The sequence below is a fragment of the Drosophila bipectinata genome, chromosome XR, assembly GCF_030179905.1.
Source record: "Drosophila bipectinata strain 14024-0381.07 chromosome XR, DbipHiC1v2, whole genome shotgun sequence".
In the NCBI taxonomy this organism is placed as follows: domain Eukaryota; kingdom Metazoa; phylum Arthropoda; class Insecta; order Diptera; family Drosophilidae; genus Drosophila; species Drosophila bipectinata.
In genome coordinates, this window is record NC_091735.1 from 1889161 (window position 1) to 1906874 (window position 17714).

At 38.6% G+C, this 17714-nt stretch overlaps 1 protein-coding gene across 1 annotated transcript in view; it reads right to left on the reverse strand.

Moving 5' to 3' along the window:
- Positions 1-17714, reverse strand: part of nAChRalpha7 (nicotinic Acetylcholine Receptor alpha7) — a 1067155-nt gene that overhangs the window by 780306 nt on the left and 269135 nt on the right. The window contains exon 3 of the mRNA XM_070283181.1: positions 8060-8104. Within this exon, the coding sequence (XP_070139282.1) occupies positions 8060-8104 (45 nt within the window). The remainder of the gene's footprint in view (positions 1-8059; positions 8105-17714) is intronic.

A 17714-nucleotide genomic window follows, 5' to 3' on the forward strand; every position in this document is an offset into this window, starting at 1 on the left:
ATTCTATAGCTGCCATACAATTGAACGATCGGAAATGCCATAACTTTGGTGTTTTTAAAGATAGGGAGATGGGATTTTCTTTGGGTTTTATTGTTGACCAAATGATCCGACTTACTCAATTTTATAAGGATCAGCTGACTTTATCCTATTGCTGCAAAATAACGGTTTGATCGGATTTGCCAAAGATGTTTCTTCAGAAAGAGAGATGGGACTGAACTGATATTTGCGATATATGTATATCCGGTTTTAACTGCAAGGATATATCAACTTCGGCTCCGCCCGAAGTTGGCTTTTCTTTCTTGCTTCTAATAACATTCCAATTTTGAATATGCGTAAATTGGCACTTTTATCATCCCAATCTGACTTTTTTGGCTTAGTAGTTTTTAAAGAAAAACCAATTTTTTTCGTCTTAAAATTAAAACCTAAGGTTTCATTATTATACCCTAGCAGGGGATATTATAATTTTGTCCAAAAGTGTGCAACGCAGTGGAGGAGACATCTCCGACCCTATAAAGTATATATATTCTTGATCAGGATCACCTCCTGAGTTGATATGAGCATGTCCGTCTGTCCGTCTGTCTGTTTCTACGCAAACTAGTCTCTCAGTTTTAAAGCAGTTTTAAAGACTTGAAACTTTGCACACACCCTTTTTTCCTTTGCACGCAGTATATAAGTCGGAACGGGCCGGTAGTCCGACTATATCCTATCCTATCCTATCCGATTGATCGGAAATGGTATAACTTCGGTGTTTTTCGAATTAAAGAGTTCAAATTTTACGTGAGCGCTATTTTTTAAAAAATAATACGACTTGCCAAATTTCGTAAGAATCGGCCGACTATATCCTATAGCTGCCATATAACTAAACGATCGGAAATGACCCAACTTTCGTGTTTTTAAAGAAAGAAAGCTGGAACTTGGTACAGATTTTGGTCAGGTAATCCGACTTACCAAATTTCATAACGATCGACCGACTATATCTTATAGCTGCCATATAACTGAACAATCGAAAATGGTTTTTGGTAGAAATACCAAATTTGGTATGTTTGAAGATAGAAGTTTGGCACTTTTTTTAGATATTGTATTGTAATAAATTGGATTATATATTCATATTCCCATAAAGATCGGCCAACTATATCGGATGTTTGCGATATAAATCCGGTTTTAACTGCAAGGGTATATAAACTTCGGCTCCGCTCGAAATTAGCTTTCCTTTCTTGTTTTAGATTTTATATTATAATAAATTGGGTTATATTATCATATTCTCATAAGGATCGGCCAACTATATCCGATGTTTGCGGTATATATCCGGTTTTAACTGCAAGGGTATATCAACTTCGGCTCCGCCCGAAGTTAGTCTTCCTTTCTTGTTAGTTTATGAATTAGGAAGAACCTAATGTGCACTTCTGTTTGTCTGTTTGCACCTCTTTGTTACACCCTTGCAGAGGGTATTATAATTTTGTCCAAAAGTGTGCACCGCAGTGAGGGAGACATTTCCGACTCTATAAAGTATATATATTCTTGATCAGGATCACCTCCAGAGTTGATATGAGCATGTCCGTCTGTCCGTCTGTCTGTCTGTTTCTACGCGAACTAGTCTCTCAGTTTTAAAGCTATCGACTTGAAACTTTGCACACACCCTTCTTTCTTTTGCACGCAGTCGGGACGACCGGGATCGGCCGACTATATCCTATAGCTGCCACATAACTGAACGATCGGAAATGACCCAACTTTCGTGTTTTTGAAGATAGAAAGCTGGAGTTTATTACAGATTCTATTTTTGGTCAGTTGATCCAACCTACCAAATTTTATAAGGATCGGCCGACTATATCCTTTAGCAGCCATACAACTGAACGATCGGAAATGGTATTTGGTAGAAATATCAACTTTCGTATTTTTGAAGATAGAAGCTTGGGACTTTTTTTTAGATATTTTATTTTAATTAATTGATTTTATTATGATATTCTCATAAGAATCGGCCAACTATATCCAATGTTTGCGATATATATCCGGTTTTAACTGCAAGGGTATATCAACATCGGCTCTGCCCGAAGTAAGCTTTCCTTTTTTGTTTTGGTCTATCGTAATATCGTATCATAAATTCATCCAATTTTATCTGCCTGCAGAATAAATATTCGTATAACCTTCAGTTATTTATTTCGGCTTTTTTATTTTTGGAGTGGATAAACAAGTTGTTCAAACATTAGGTTGAACAGAACAAATGAAAGCTTAAATAATTTTAAATGTTTAAACTTCCCTTCACTTCCCTCTCTTTCTTTCAAGCGAACGGTCGTGTTTTTTTTGTGCGCACTGCGTTTTATTAAAAATATTGGTAAACCGGTGTATACATACTTGTGAATTAAATCTTGTGAATCTTAACAATCTTAAAGCCTAAACCGTATCGCTTCGCGAGTGCTGTGGTATATTTGGAGTCGAATTAATAATTTGCCTAAATTCTATTCCAAGCATAGCTCAGCTCTGCTTCTTCCCCGGCTTATCTATATTTCTCTTTTGCACTCTTTCAAAGCTCCCGCTTCGGCTTCTTGTTTGGCACAGTGGTTCAAGGTATTGTGTTTTTTAACTTTTTAAATATTAATTTTTGTTTTATTAAATAAAAAAAAAAAAAATAAAAATAAAATGGAATTTAAACTTGTCTGTGCCATTAAGTCTTGTAACAAGACAATTTCCACATCCCAGCCTAGCATCCATTGCTGGTTATGTGAAAACGTCGTGCACGCCAAGTGTGCCGGTTTCACTGCATCAGTTTCGGATGCCATTTCCCGTAGGTCTGGGATACATTATTGTTGTGAGAATTGTCGTGCTGTGCAAGGCGAAATGAGGTCGTTCATGAGACAGACCAAAAATGGATTTAAAAAGCGGATCACTGGTTTTCGTAAAATCAATGAACAGCTCTGTGCGCTGGACACTCAATTTAGAGGCCTTCAGCTGCTAAATGAGTCCCCTAAGCGTAAGAAATCCGCTGTTTCTGATCCGCCTCAGCATGCTCAGCCGACAATAATGCAGCCTCTTATATCTCTGGCCACCCCAAGGGCTAGAACTGAGAAAAATTCGTCCGAATTTCTCAGGAATATTGAGCAATTGTCCGATATGTCCGCCATGGCATCCCTTCAAGTGATGCCACAGGTCCTAGGGAACGAAACCCCCATTAGAGTCACCCAAAAGGGTATTCCACAGTCCGGACCACCGGCACCGACTGATGCTGCAGTTCTCGTACCTGCGACACCAAAAGCCTTACAGGTGATTCCTCCATCGAAACATATATTTGTTTCTCGGCTTGCCCCTGATACTTCAGAGATTGATATCTCGGCTTATATTAAAGCCAAAACAAAAGCCGATATAAAGGTGGAGGACATAACTAAATTTAAATATAATAATACACGGCGCACGTCTTCTTTCAAGATTCGTGTGCCCGCGCTGATGTTCAAGACGATTTGTTCTCCCAGTTTTTGGCCAGAGAATCTTTTCGTCCAAGAACATCAGCCTAGTTCCATGAAGAAAAAAGTTAAAAAACCAGTGGGAGTGAGACTTCCCAATATTGGAACCACTGACCAACCCTCCACCTCTTCTTTGGCTACTAACCCAAAAAACTAGTTTCCTCATTAACTCTTACCTATCAGAATACTAGGGGGCTACGTAGCAAACTACCAAAGCTATATTCTGATAGTTCATTCTTTGCATCCCATATAATAGCATTTACAGAAACTTGGTTAAATCCGGAGATCTTTAGCTCCGAAGTTTTTCCAAGTAAGTACACCACTTTTAGACGGGATCGATCTCAGCGAAGAGGAGGTGGAGTCCTCATTTCGGTAGACTCTACTCTTGCTTCTGAAGAGGTGAAATCCCATGAGTTTGGTGACATAGAATTTATTTGCGTTAAAATCACTATGTCCGTTAAAACTTTATACATTACATGTTCATATATACCGCCTATGTCTGAACCGCCTACATATTGGCAGCATTTGTCCGCCATTCGATACGTCTCTAATCTTATGACGGATCGTGACCAACTCGTAGCGGTGGGCGACTTTAATATCCCAGAATTAAAGTGGTCCAACGTCGATAACTCACCATCTTTGTCACTTATAACTTACCATGACTTCACCGCGGGCATGTTTGACATGTCCCTAGGTCAGATCAATCATGTTAGAAATTCGCTAGGTCGGCTTTTAGACTTATGTTTTGTATCTGATCCTGATGGTACTGCTCTCTCCAGAGCTTTTCCCCTTTCATCCCCAGACGATCCATATCACCCCACACTGGAGGTCTCAATCGAAACCACTCCTGGTATCGATCAGATGTCTCCGAGCGTGGTAAATAAGATTCGCTGTTTCCGTAAAGCTGATTTTCAGAAACTTAATAGCCTTATTGATACATTTGACTGGTCTGATATTCTGGCGTGCACTGATCTTAATGTCACTTTAGAAAAATTTTATTTTACTTTAAATAAATTTTTTGACTCATGTGTGCCTTGGAAATATCCGTCCGCTTCAACAAATCCTCTTAACTTAAAAAATAAAAAAAATAAGCTTTTACTTAAATATAAAAAAACCCGCAGTAGTGTTGATTTCTCAAGATACCTACTAGCTCAGTCGAATTTTACCGTGCATAACGCTGAATGTTATAGGAATTATATTGACCGCTGCCGGATTCAATTTACTCAGGATCCAAAGCAGTTTTATAATTTTGTAAACACTAAGCGTAAACACGTATCTTTTTCACCTCTGCTTACGTTTGAAAATTCCTCTGCGACTTCGGATCAGGCCATTGCCGATCTATTCGCAGAATTTTTTCAAACAACTTATTCTCCTCCTAATTTGACTGATCAGCCTTACGCATATAACATTCAAGCAGCAAATCTTATTTTCTGTCCGTCTTTTTCTGAGAACAACTTATTATCCGGTCTTTTAAGGGTCAAACCCATTTATTCGCCAGGCCCCGACGGAGTACCAGCCTGTGTGCTAAAATACTGCGCCAGGGCTCTGTGCAAACCTCTTCTAAGACTTTTCAACTTATCTTTGGAAACCTCGATTTTTCCCCTTAAGTGGAAGGAATCATTTATAATTCCCCTACATAAAAAGGGGAAAAAGTTTGAGGCTGCCAACTACAGAGGCATCTCTAAGTTGTCGGCAATTCCAAAGTTATTTGAAAAATTAATTACCCCTCATTTGCAACACCTATGCTCTTCGATTATCACTCCTTGTCAGCATGACTTTATTAAGCGTCGCTCCACCACCACAAACTTATTGGAGTTGACATCCTTTGTGATAGATGGCTTTTGTAAGGGATATCAAACCGATGTAATTTACACAGACTTCAGCAAAGCATTTGATTCAGTTAATCACTCACTCTTGTTGAGTAAACTGAATATACTGGGTTTTCCAAAAGACCTCTTAACGTGGATCTCCAGCTACCTAGATGGAAGGACACAAAGAGTTTTATTTAAAAACAGTCAGTCCCGTCTGGTCCGTGCTACATCCGGCGTCCCTCAAGGAAGTCATCTTGCCCCGTTATTATTTACGCTTTTTATAAACGACTTGCCCCCTGCTTTAACGAACTCTCTAGTTCTTATGTATGCAGATGATGTAAAGCTTTGTCTTCAGTACAAATCCATCTCTGCCCAATGCAGTCTTCAGTCTGACCTTGATAACTTTCAAAAATGCTGTTTAGCTAATGATCTTATACTTATTGGATCTAAATGCAAACATATGTCTTTTTATCGTTCTTGCCCTCTGCAAGCTACTTATTCTATTAATGGGATTGCCTTAGAAAAATTAACCCAGGTTAATGATCTCGGCATCCTATTAGACATCAAACTTAAATTTGCCGACCATATTTCCTTAATGGTTAATAAGGCTAAAGGAGTCCTTGGTTTTATCAAAAGGTGGTCAAAAGAATTTAATGACCCCTATATAACCAAAACACTATTCATTTCTTTGGTCCGTCCTATACTGGAGTACGGTTCATGTGTCTGGAGTCCCCAATATGGAGTACATCAGGACCGCATAGAATCCGTACAAAAGAATTTCCTAACTTTTTCACTTAGAGGTCTAAACTGGGATGCAAATTTTCAACTTCCATCTTATAGTAGTAGACTCCTACTCATAAACTTACCTAGCTTAACAAATCGTAGGACAATGCTCGGTGTAGTTTTTCTGCATAACCTTATTAACGGGGATGTAGATAGCCAGCATTTACTAACACGCTTAAATTTTAACATTCCTAATAGAAGGACTCGAAACTTTAGTCCTCTGTTCCTTAGCCGTTGTAGTTCGACATATGCACTGCATGACCCTTTTAGGGTATTATGTTCGAACTACAATGATCTCTACTCTATTACATCTCTTTCCTGTCCCACTAACTTAAAATATAGAATTTTACATTTCCTTACTAACTCCTCTTAGCTTAAAAAATTTCAAATAGCTTAATATGTACTAACAAATCGTTTCTCGAGCGCCCCTCGGTCGTCTGGGCCTCTAAGCTTTATGATAAATACAGGAATGCTAGCTGATGCTCTTATTGATGCACAAGCCATTTCCAAATTCTGAAAGACCGGTAAAAAACAAAAAAAAAAAAAATATTCAAATTAAATTATACTTTCACTAATTATTAAAAGAACAAATTTATTTATACAGTCCACTAAAAATTATAATCGAAGCAAAGGTTAAATTAACATCAAATTAATCCAAAACACATTAAATTTACGCCTCTTTTTGTGGCCCTTTCCAGAATGTTCAAGCATTGAACACTATTTTTTATAGAAATTCTTAATTTAGAGTTTCAAGGGATCGGACCCATGAAATACGAGTCAAACATATGGTTTGAAACCGATCCCCTGCAGGCTAACACAAACACATACATAAGTGGTGCGCTTATCGCACTTGAGAAAGGGTCGCATAGCAGGTCAGCGTGCAGCTCGTTGATAAGTAGTTTAAATAGATTTAAGATTTTCATGTATCGTACTTATAAGAGAACTTTACCGAATAAAATCAGTTTGCATAAGGAGCTCATTGGAGTAAGACCTATTTATTTAGGGCTCCTCTTAACACAAGTTATAAACAAGAAAGGAAAGCTAACTTCGGGCGGAGCCGAAGTTTATATACCCTTGCAGTTAAAAACTTCCCAAACTTCTATCTTCAAAAATACGAAAGTTAATATTTCTACCAAATACCATTTCCGATCGTTCAGTTATATGGCAGCTATGAGATATAGTCGGCCGATCGGTATGAAATTTGGTAGGTCGGATTAACTGACCAAGAATATAATCTGTACCAAGTTCCAGCTTTCTATCTTAAAAAACAAACAGTTTCAAGTCGATAGCTTTAAAACTGAGAGACTAGTTCGCGTAAAAACAGACAGACAGACGGAACGACGGACAGACGGACATGCTCATATCAACTCAGGACGTGATCCTGATCAAGAATATATATACTTTATAGGGTCGGAGATGTCTCCTTCACTGCGTTGCACACTTTTGACCATAATTATAGGGTATAAGGGTATAAAAATTTCAGTGGCTAAACAGAGGGATGTCAGATATTTTGGGCGCGGCTGGCGATTTCGTCACCACTACTTTACCTCGTCAGGAATTTTTATACCCTTGCAGAGGGTATTACAATTTCGCCCAAAAGTGTGCAACGCAGTGACGGAGACATCTCCGACCCGAGCTACCAAATTTCATGACGATCAGTCGACTATATCTAATAGCTGCCATGTAACTGAGCGATCGGAAATTGTTTTGGGTAGAAATATTAACTTTGGTATTTTTGAAGAAAAAAGTTTAGGACTTTGTATTATAATAAATTGGATTATATTATCATATTATCATAAGGATCGGCCATTTATATCCGATGTTTGCGATATATATCCGGTTTTAACTGCAAGGGTATACCAACTTCGGCTCCGCCCGAAGTTAGCTTTCCTTTCGTGTTTTTATTTGATTATTATAAAATATGAAGGAATTCCATAAATCTCTATGCATCTCTTTTTCGTAACTAATATTACCATAATTATCATTTTGTACAAATGCAAGAAAAATACTTACTAATTTTAGCCAAATATTTGTAATAAGAAGTTGATTTTTTTCATCCTATGAAGAAAGAAGGGTAGAGGGTAATAAGTATACATTATATTTTCGAAAAATTTATACAGATAAAATTTCACTTATTCTTTAAAATCATAAATCGCTTATATAAAGCATTTTTTATAACCTTAAGGATGGTATTATAAATATACCTTTGCAGAGGGTATTATAATTTTGTTCTTAAAGTATATATATTCTTGATCAGGATAACGTCCTAAGTTAATATGAGCATGTCCGTCTGTCCGTTTGTCTGTCTGTTTCTACGCGAATTAGTCTCTCAGTTTTGAAGCTATCGTCTTGAAACTTTGCACACACCCTTCTTTCCTTTGCACGCAGTGTATAAGTCGGAACGGCCCGGATCGGCCGACTATATCCTATAGCTGCCACATAACTGATTGATCGGAAATGGTGTAACTTTGGTGTTTTTATAGTGAGTGAGTTTTTACAAACTTTACAAGAAAGCTACCTTTGCAAAATATAACGTCATGCCAAATTTCATTAGGATCGGCCTATTATATCCTATAGCTGCCATATAAGTGAACGATCGGAAATGACTCAACTTTCGTGTTTTTGAAGATAGAAAGCTGGAACTTAGTTCAGATTATATTTTTGGTCTGTCAATCCGACCTTCCAAATTTACCGATCCATAACGATCAGTCGACTGTATCTTATAGCTGCCATATGACTGAACGATCGGAAATGGTATTTAGTAGAAATATCAACTTTCGTATTGTTGAAAATAGAAGCTTGGGACTTTTGTTTAGATTTTTTATTGTAATTGATTGGTTTTATTATGATATTATCATAAGGATCGGCCAACTATAGCCGACGTTTACGATATATATTCGTTTTTAACTGAAAAGGTAATATCAACTTCGGCTCCGCCAGAAGTTAGCTTTCCTTTCTTGTTTTTATTAAAAGTAAGCAAAGCAGTTAAGAACAATTTCGAACATATATTATTATTCTGTTAAATTGTTATTATGTATATGTTCCAAGTAAATTTTAACAAGCCCTGACTTATAATTAAATTTATTAAAACACAGATTTAAAAAAAAAAGGCCCGTGGTGTCGTGGGAGACATCTTTTTCCTTTTTATCCTTTCTTCTTTTTTTATAGCCGGTACACGTAGAGAACAAGGGTTTATTGTATTTGTGTAAATGTATTGTAATATGCACACATATATAAATATATATATCGAGCACCCTATGTACCAAGAGTACTAAAAGAGGCACGCACTGCAACACTTTGTCGCAGTGTTAACGTAATTCGAAGTCTCGGTCATAAACCTAAGTGGCCAAAATGCCAAACGCTCGCTGTGCCTTAGCCTCACGCCGAAACTGCATATTCAGCATAAATGTAATACTAGCGAACTTCTTATACCTCCGCTTCAGCAATCATAGCTATATACTTAAGAATATATAACAGCGGCAGCGGAGACGCTGTTGGCAGCGTAGCTGCGGGCGGAGCCGAAGTTTATATACCCTTGTAGTTAAAACCGGATATATATCGCAAACATCGGATATAGTTGGCCGATCCTTATAAGAATATGATAATATAACCCAATTTATTATAATACACAAACCAAACATAAAAATGTCCCAAACTTCTATCTTCAAAAACACAAAAGTTGGGTCATTTCCGATCGTTCAGTTATATGGGAGCTATAGGATATAGTCGGTCGATCCTAATGAAATTTGGTAGGTCGGATCATCTGACCAAAAATAGAATCTGTACTAAATTCCACCTTTCTATCTTCAAAAACACGAAAGTTGGGTCATTTCCGATCGTTCAGTTATATAGCAGCTATAAGATATAGTCGGCCGATCCTTATGAAATTTGGCATGTCGTAATGTTTTGCCAAAAAATGCTATCATGTCAAATTTTAACTCTCTTAAAAACGTCAAAGTTATACCATTTCCGATCAATCAGTTATATGGCAGCTATAGGATATAGTCGGCCGATCCGGGCCGTTCCGACTTATATACTGCGTGCAAAGGAAAGAAGGGTGTGTGCAATGTTTCAAGACGATAGCTTTAAAACTGAGAGACTAGTTTTCGTAGAAACAGACAGACGGACATGCTCATATCAACTCAGGAGGTGATCCTGATCAAGAATATATATACTTTATAGGGTCGGAGATGTCTCCTTCACTGCGTTGCACACTTTTGGACAAAATTATAATACCCTCTGCGAGGGTATAAAAATATTGGCAATTATATACTGAAATCATTAAGAGCTTTCGAATGTGGATACGATTGTTCTTCTACCAAAATCTAATAATGGAAACGAATACGCAGTAACACTCATCTGCGATTTAACTTAATACCTATTAGCTATACCAATACCAGATAAAAGTGCAAATACAGTAGCAAAAGCTATATTTGAAAATTTTATTCTAAAGTACGGTCCAATGAAGACGTTCATTACGGACATGGAAACGAATTATAAAAATTCAATTATTGAGGATCTATGTAAAAATTTAAATATTAAATTTTAGGTGTTAGGGGGTCAAGGAAATGGTAATGTTTGATTACATGGAGAGGGAGGGTCTTGCACAATGATTACGTAATCATTTTATACAAATTTGGTTGTTAAAAGTATTTATTCAAAAATTGGTTTCGCGCCGATTAGCGATAGATAATGAAAATTTTATCAAAAATTAGATGAAAATGAAACTCATATTCCTTAATCAGTGAGCGATTCAAATGACAATTCCATCGATCTAAAGAATGATCAGGGTAACTAAATAATAATCCAAAATATTACTGAGCAGGCCAACTAAATCACTTAAATACTTTACTATTGTAGATGAAAAGTCAAAAACTAATGTCAACAGCGAAAGAAGCTACAGAAAGCCTGCGCAAGAAAAGGCAAGGCAAATATTGTATCATTTACTCAGAGAGCAGCAGTTCTAGCGCAGGCAAATAATTCAACAATGTATAGCGAAATCCAAAAGAAGCTTGTTAAAACTAGGCAAGAAATTGAAAAAGAAAGGAAAAGCCTCAAGCGCAAGCAACAAATTGCAGATGCACAAAATAAATACAGACAGAAAAAAAAAACAAAAATTGAGTTGCCTATTTAAGGAATTTCCTGAAGCCAAAAGTCTTTGTAGCCAACGATCTACAGCCGGCAGATTCCCGATTTTCCATAAAACTATTTTGGATATAGCCATGTTTGAAAGTGAAGCTGATGAAAGGAGGCGCACTAACCTTGTTAGAAGTGTGAAAACCTTGTCTGATCTCCGTGAAGAGCTCAAAAAAGACGGGTTTAACTTGTCGAGAAGCGCAACCTATCTAAGACTATTGCCCAGAAACTCTACCTCGATTGAAGGAAACAGTCACGTGAGAACGGTACCGGTAAAGCTTTGTCGAGCCCAATCAGATTATCAAAAGCAGCATATAAATGGATATTTTGCTACAGCATATATAAAATATTTTGAAAACATTGCCTCTGTTCTCGGCCCTGCTCAAGTGTTTTTTTGTCACAAGATGACAAGGCTGGGGTGCCAATTGGTTTAACTGGTGCAAAAAAGAAAGTACCGCTGCTTACGCATCTTGAACACAAGGTCAAGCTACCAAATCACGATTGGGTTGTTGCCCCAAGGCATAAGCTAATCCCATCAGCGGGGGTAATTGTAAGTCCATAAAAAATGGGAGACTGGAAAGCTGAATCCAGGAGGATAAACGGGCGATCCAGTCAGTATAAAAGGAAGCCCATTGGAGCGAATCGGGACGAGTCCTTTTAGAAAGCTTGTAGCGTTGAGTTGGGGGACCGCCTTTGGAGAGTACGACATTCAAGTGATAGAGCTTTTCAAAAAAACATTCGGTTGTTTGAATTGAAGGACCGCCTTTGGAGAGTCCAACAGCCAAACGCAAGGAGAACATGCAGCACAATTGAGAAAAGGATCCGTTGCAGGACGGTTTGGGCTACAAGCCCAAAGTATCAGAGTAGAGTTGGGCTATTCCCGCCCACGGCAGGTAGCCTTGCAAGGAAGTGAGGAAAGGACAAGTCTGGCATACGCCTTACCGACTCCTGAAATCGCAACCAACAGGCGTAGTCCTGCGAAACAAGGATAGGCCGACTCGTTAACTCACGCCCAAGTCAGAGAACGCATGAGAGCACCCCGGTCACCAGCCACGCAACTCCCAACTCCGAACTTGCTAGCGCGTATGCGCGGTGTGTCGCCGGTACAGCGAGAGCGCGACGCACCATGAATAAACGGCAACTTCCAATCCTGGCACGCTAGCGCGTATGCGCGGTATCCCCAGGTGTAGTGAAGGGCGCGACAACAACTGGTAACTCCTAATCCTGGCTCGCTAGCGCGTATGCGCGGTGAATCCAAGGTGTAGTGGGGGCGGCTGTCCGAACTATCAATCCTGGCGCTAGCGCGTATGCGCGGTAAAAGTCATATGAAAATGCGGCATGTCAATGCGATTTGTTCTAAATAACCGGCTTCGGCAGAATCTGTAGGTCATTTAAAAAAAATAATCACTAAAATGTAGTCTAGTCCCATATCTTCCGAATGGGCCCTATCTATTTTTATGGAAAATGGTTTAACTAATAAGCAATACGTAAATATAAAAATACTAAATAAACAACATGGGTGCGATATTTACCCCGCATATTTGAAAATAGTTGAGGAGAAATTAAAATGTCGGCCTGATGGAATAGCTTGCACCGAAAATGAAGCTCAAGTGTTTTCACAAATGCAACAAATGCGGTAGGTTATTGAACCCTACCGCCTCCCGAATATTGATAATGCAAGAGGAAGTCTGTGAAACACTCTCGGATGTTGCCCAGTGTTTACTTATTTTCAGCTACGGTGAAAATGGCGATAATGGCGACTATTTCGAAATACGTTTAGAAGAAGAAGAATATGAATAAATTTTCCACTGTTTATAATACAAAAATTATCAACTGTTGTTGAAATAAAATTTTTTAAATATTTTATTTACTTAATAATTAATTTTGGTGCAGGAGTTTTTTTTTTTTTTTGTTTCCTTATTACTCCTCTCGGGAGCTTAGAGCCTCTACAAGGGCTCTTCACATAACTTTATTTGCCGCTGTTTGCTTTATTGTGTCCCAGCTGATGTTCTTCCGGGATATTTCTAGGAGTACTGTACGGCGCCAGGTCATCTTTGGGCGACCCATTCTTCTGCTTCCTTGTGGGTACCATTCCAGAGCCATTCTTACGATGCTTCCTGGTTCCTTCCTCAGAGCGTGGCCAATCCATTTCCATTTCCGTTTCCTTATTTGCTCCTGGATTGGGACCTCTCCTGTGCAGTGCCATAAGTCCTGATTGGATATTCTGTCTGGCCAGAATACCCCAAGTATTATTCTCAGCCACTTGTTGATGTAAGCCTGCAGCTTCATCAATATCCTTTGAGAGGTCAGCCACGACTCAGATCCGTATAGCAGTGTTGATTTTACACACGAGTTGAATATGCGCAGCTTTGTTTTTCTGTTTATCTGCTGGTTTCTCCATACTCTGTGTAGTCTTCCAAATGCAGACCTCGCTTTGCTCAGTCGGTTCTCCACATCACTTTCCACTCCACCATTTGATGTTATGATAGTACCGAGGTAGGTGAGGCTGTCGACGAAGTCGATGGTATTATCTCCGATTGTGATGTTGTTTGTGTTGGAGTTGCTGATCCGCATAGCTTTCGTTTTTGATGTGTTGACCTTTAAGCCTACTGCACTGGCTTGGATCTCGAGGTCCCTAGCTTTGGCTTGAATGTCTTCGAATTGGTACCAAGAGACATATGTCATTCACGTCTTATAGATGTCGGGTGAAGTTTCAAGTGATTCCGCGTCTGTCCATGCATACTTCTCTCATAATTTCGTCGACTACCAAGTTGAACAGAAGTGGTGATAGAGAACATCCTTGCTTGACGCCTGTGTTCGTCTGGAAGGGTGCACTAATTTTCCCGTTGTGAAGTACCGCCAGCTCAGCATCATCATACATAGCTTTCACTATGTTTATGATTTTCACTGGCACTCCCTTTCTTGCAAGTGTCCTCCATATCGCTGCTCTGTCTACCGAATCGAATGCCTTCTAGAAATCTTTGAACAAGAGGTACAGCGGCGAGCGCCACTCCACAGTTTGTTCGGTTATTGCGCGCAGTGTATTTGCCTGGTCTACGCAGCTCTTGTGTGGTCTGAATCCTCCTTGTTCATCTCGTAGTGTTGGCTCGATCTTTTCCTGAAGACGTTCGTTCAGTAGAGTGGCTAGTACCTTGTAACTTGTGTTCAACAGGGTAATGCCTCGCCAGTTGTTGCAGTCACTGAGGTCTCCTTTCTTCGGTAGCTTAATGATGATTCCTTTTTTCCAGGATGTTGGGATCCGCTTACTTTCCCATATATTATAGAAATGTGGATGCAGTGTTTCCGCCATTAGTTGCGTGTTAATCTGGAGAAGTTTGGCCGGTATGCGTTTATCTCCAGCCGCTTTGTTGAATTTTAATTTCAGGAGTAGGCGTGGTCAATTTCCAAAACTATTAAAAATCGAAATTCACCTCATTTATAAAAATATACCTACAAAATTTCAACTCAATATCGTACAAATTGTAGTTTATGCCAAAAAAAATAATTTATGCCTTTTTACTCATAGTGTAATGCTTAAGTTGTCTACCTCTTATTCAGAAGGTTGGGAGCTTTCTTCTTAGCAATGGCAGCTGATTTATGAGACACATTTTATTATATTTAATAAATTTTGTTTACAACTTTTACAACTTTACAAAGTAAAATGTTACATTCAAGAATTGGTTAAATAAGAACTTAAAAAACTTAGATTGTCTCAAAAATGTAAGTGATCAAAATACATACTCAGTATGAGTACAAACTTTAAATAATGAATAAAAACTTATTTTCTTTCCAGTTTAAAAGCCAACAAAAAAGTTAGATTTGTTATTTAAAATCAGTGTCAATGGTTCAATCATTAAGTGTCAGAAAATTAGATGGTTTTTATGAAGTCAATAGTTTTAGTATATGTATCAGAGATGGAACTTTTATAAAATTATTTTGTGGGGCCAAAAAGCTTGTGCAAAGTATATTTGCGGTTACTGGAGCTTTCTTGGGCTAATGGAATTGTGTCACTTATCTTCGTATTGTCATCCTAAGGAGAAAACTTAAAAAACGGCATTATATATATTTCTGTGATCTACAAAAGGTATTCGGATCTTGTATTAATTTATCATGAAAATTGGAAGGCAGACACTCTATATATCAATCTACTCTGTGTAAGGGTTTGCCTTTTTTCCTATCGGGATTTTTCCACTTCGCGGGCTAGCACGCGTTAACAAACATTTGCAGGGATGGGAACACCCGGAAAAACCCGAAAGGCAGTCTTACAAAAAAAAATAATAACCTATAAACTAATTCAATTTATTAAACAAAAAATAAATAAATAAATAAATAGATTTAAAACAAGCGTAGTAAACGTAGCGTAACGTAGTAAAAATGAATACGTTACACCATTTATCAATTCCCCAAAAAAACACAGCTAACGAGAGAACACTACGGAGTCGGGACCAGTGAAGGCTTGCCTTCTTTGGTCCAAATCCTGGATTCTTGGGAACATCATCTGCCTTTCCTAAACTCCTCTTTAAACCAATCTGCACTTTCACATTTTGGTATTCCACGTTTTCTGAGTACAAAGTTCCGCTTATACACTTCTTGCCCCGGTAAGTACTTTACTTCCTTGGTTTTTAAGTTTTACCTTCGCGCCGCCTCTGCGTATGCCTTCGTTCCTTTACCCCGGAACGCTGGACTTGTTGTTTCTCCGACCTTCTGAATCTCTGACTCGTTCAACGCCTTTAGCATTCGAACCAGCTGGTAATCTTCCCCGTACGAAAACATATGCTGCCCGAACATTGCGAAATACGGGGACACCCCAGTCGAGCACGCTGCCTTCAGTGCCGCCTGTACCTCTGATAATCGCTCATCCCATCGGGCATGATCCTCGCCAATATTCACTCTAATGGCCACGAGTACCGACTGGTTGACGCGCTCGGAAGCATTTGCTTGCGGTGCATATCTCCCCGTTTTCATGTGCGATATCCCGTACAGCCGCATCATATCCTCAAATTCCTTAGAAACAAATTGCCTGCCATTGTCTATGTGTATAGTCTCCGGCACTCCAAATTGCGTGAAAATTTGTTCTCTAAGGAATCCGGCCACCGCCACCGACGTTGCTTTGAGCAGAGCTTTAAGCCTTTAAGCTTTGGCAGAGCTTTCAAAGGAAATCCAAATATAACTTCTGCAACGGTCTGCCTGTTTCCACTTCTTTTCCCTTTGGCGGTCTTATAATTTGCGTAGTTTGCTTATTTTCTTTACAGCTGATACAGGAAGTAACCCATTCTGTAAAACCATGTTCCGCCAATAGTACATTCGATTTAGCTTCGCTTATGTCTTTTGGATCCCCCCATAAAGCGTCATCTCCCCTTCATGTGCTTGCTGCACTAATGTACTCGTTAGTTTTTTTTTTCGCGGTCTTTCAGAATTTGGAAATGGCTTGTGCATCAATAAGAGCATCAGCTAGCATTCCTGTATTCATCATAAAGCTTAGAGGCCCAGACGACGGAGGGGCGCTCGAGAAACGATTTGTTAGTACATATTAAGCTATTTGAAATTTTTTAAGCTAAGAGGAGTTAGTAAGGAAATTTAAAATTCTATATTTTAAATTAGAGGGACAGGAAAGAGATGTTATAGAGTAGAGATCATTGTAGTTCAAACATAATACCCTAAAAGGGTCATGCAGTGCATATGTCGAACTATAACGGCTAAGGAACAGAGGACTAAAGTTTCGAGTCCTTCTATTAGGAATGTTAAATTTTAAGCGTGTTAGTAAATGCTGGCTAACTACATCCCCGTTAATATGGTTATGCAGAAAGACTACACCATGCATTGTCTTACGATTTGTTAAGCTAGGTAAGTTTATAAGTAAAAGTCTGGTACTGTAGGATGGAAGCTGAAGATTTACATCCCAGTATAGACCTCTAAGTGCAAATATTAAAAAGTTCTTTTGTACAGATTCTATGCGGTCCTTATGTACTCCATATTGGGGACTCCAGACACATGAACCGTACTCTAGTATAGGACGGACCAAGGAAATAAATAATGTTTTGGTTATATATGGGTCAATAAATTCTTTTGACCACCTTTTGATAAAACCAAGGACTTCTTTAGCCTTATTAACCATTAAAAAAATATGGTCGGCAATTTTAAGTTTGATGTCTAATAGGATGCCGAGATCATTAACCTGGGTTAATTTTTCTAAGGCAATCCCAGAATAAGTAGCTTGAGAGGGCAAGAACGATAAAAAGACATATGTTTGCATTTTGATCCATTAAGTATTAAATCATTAGCCAAACACCATTTTTGAAAGTTATCAAGGTCAGACTGAAGACTGCATTGGGCAGAGATGGATTTGTACTGAAGACAAAGCTTTACAGCATCTGCATACATAAGAACTAGAGAGTTCGTTAAAGCAGGGGGCAAGTCGTTTATAAAAAGCGTAAATAATAACGGGCCAAAATGACTTCCTTGAGGGACGCCGGATGTAGCACGGACCAGACGGGATTGTATGTTTTTAAATAAGACTCTTTGTGTCCTTTCA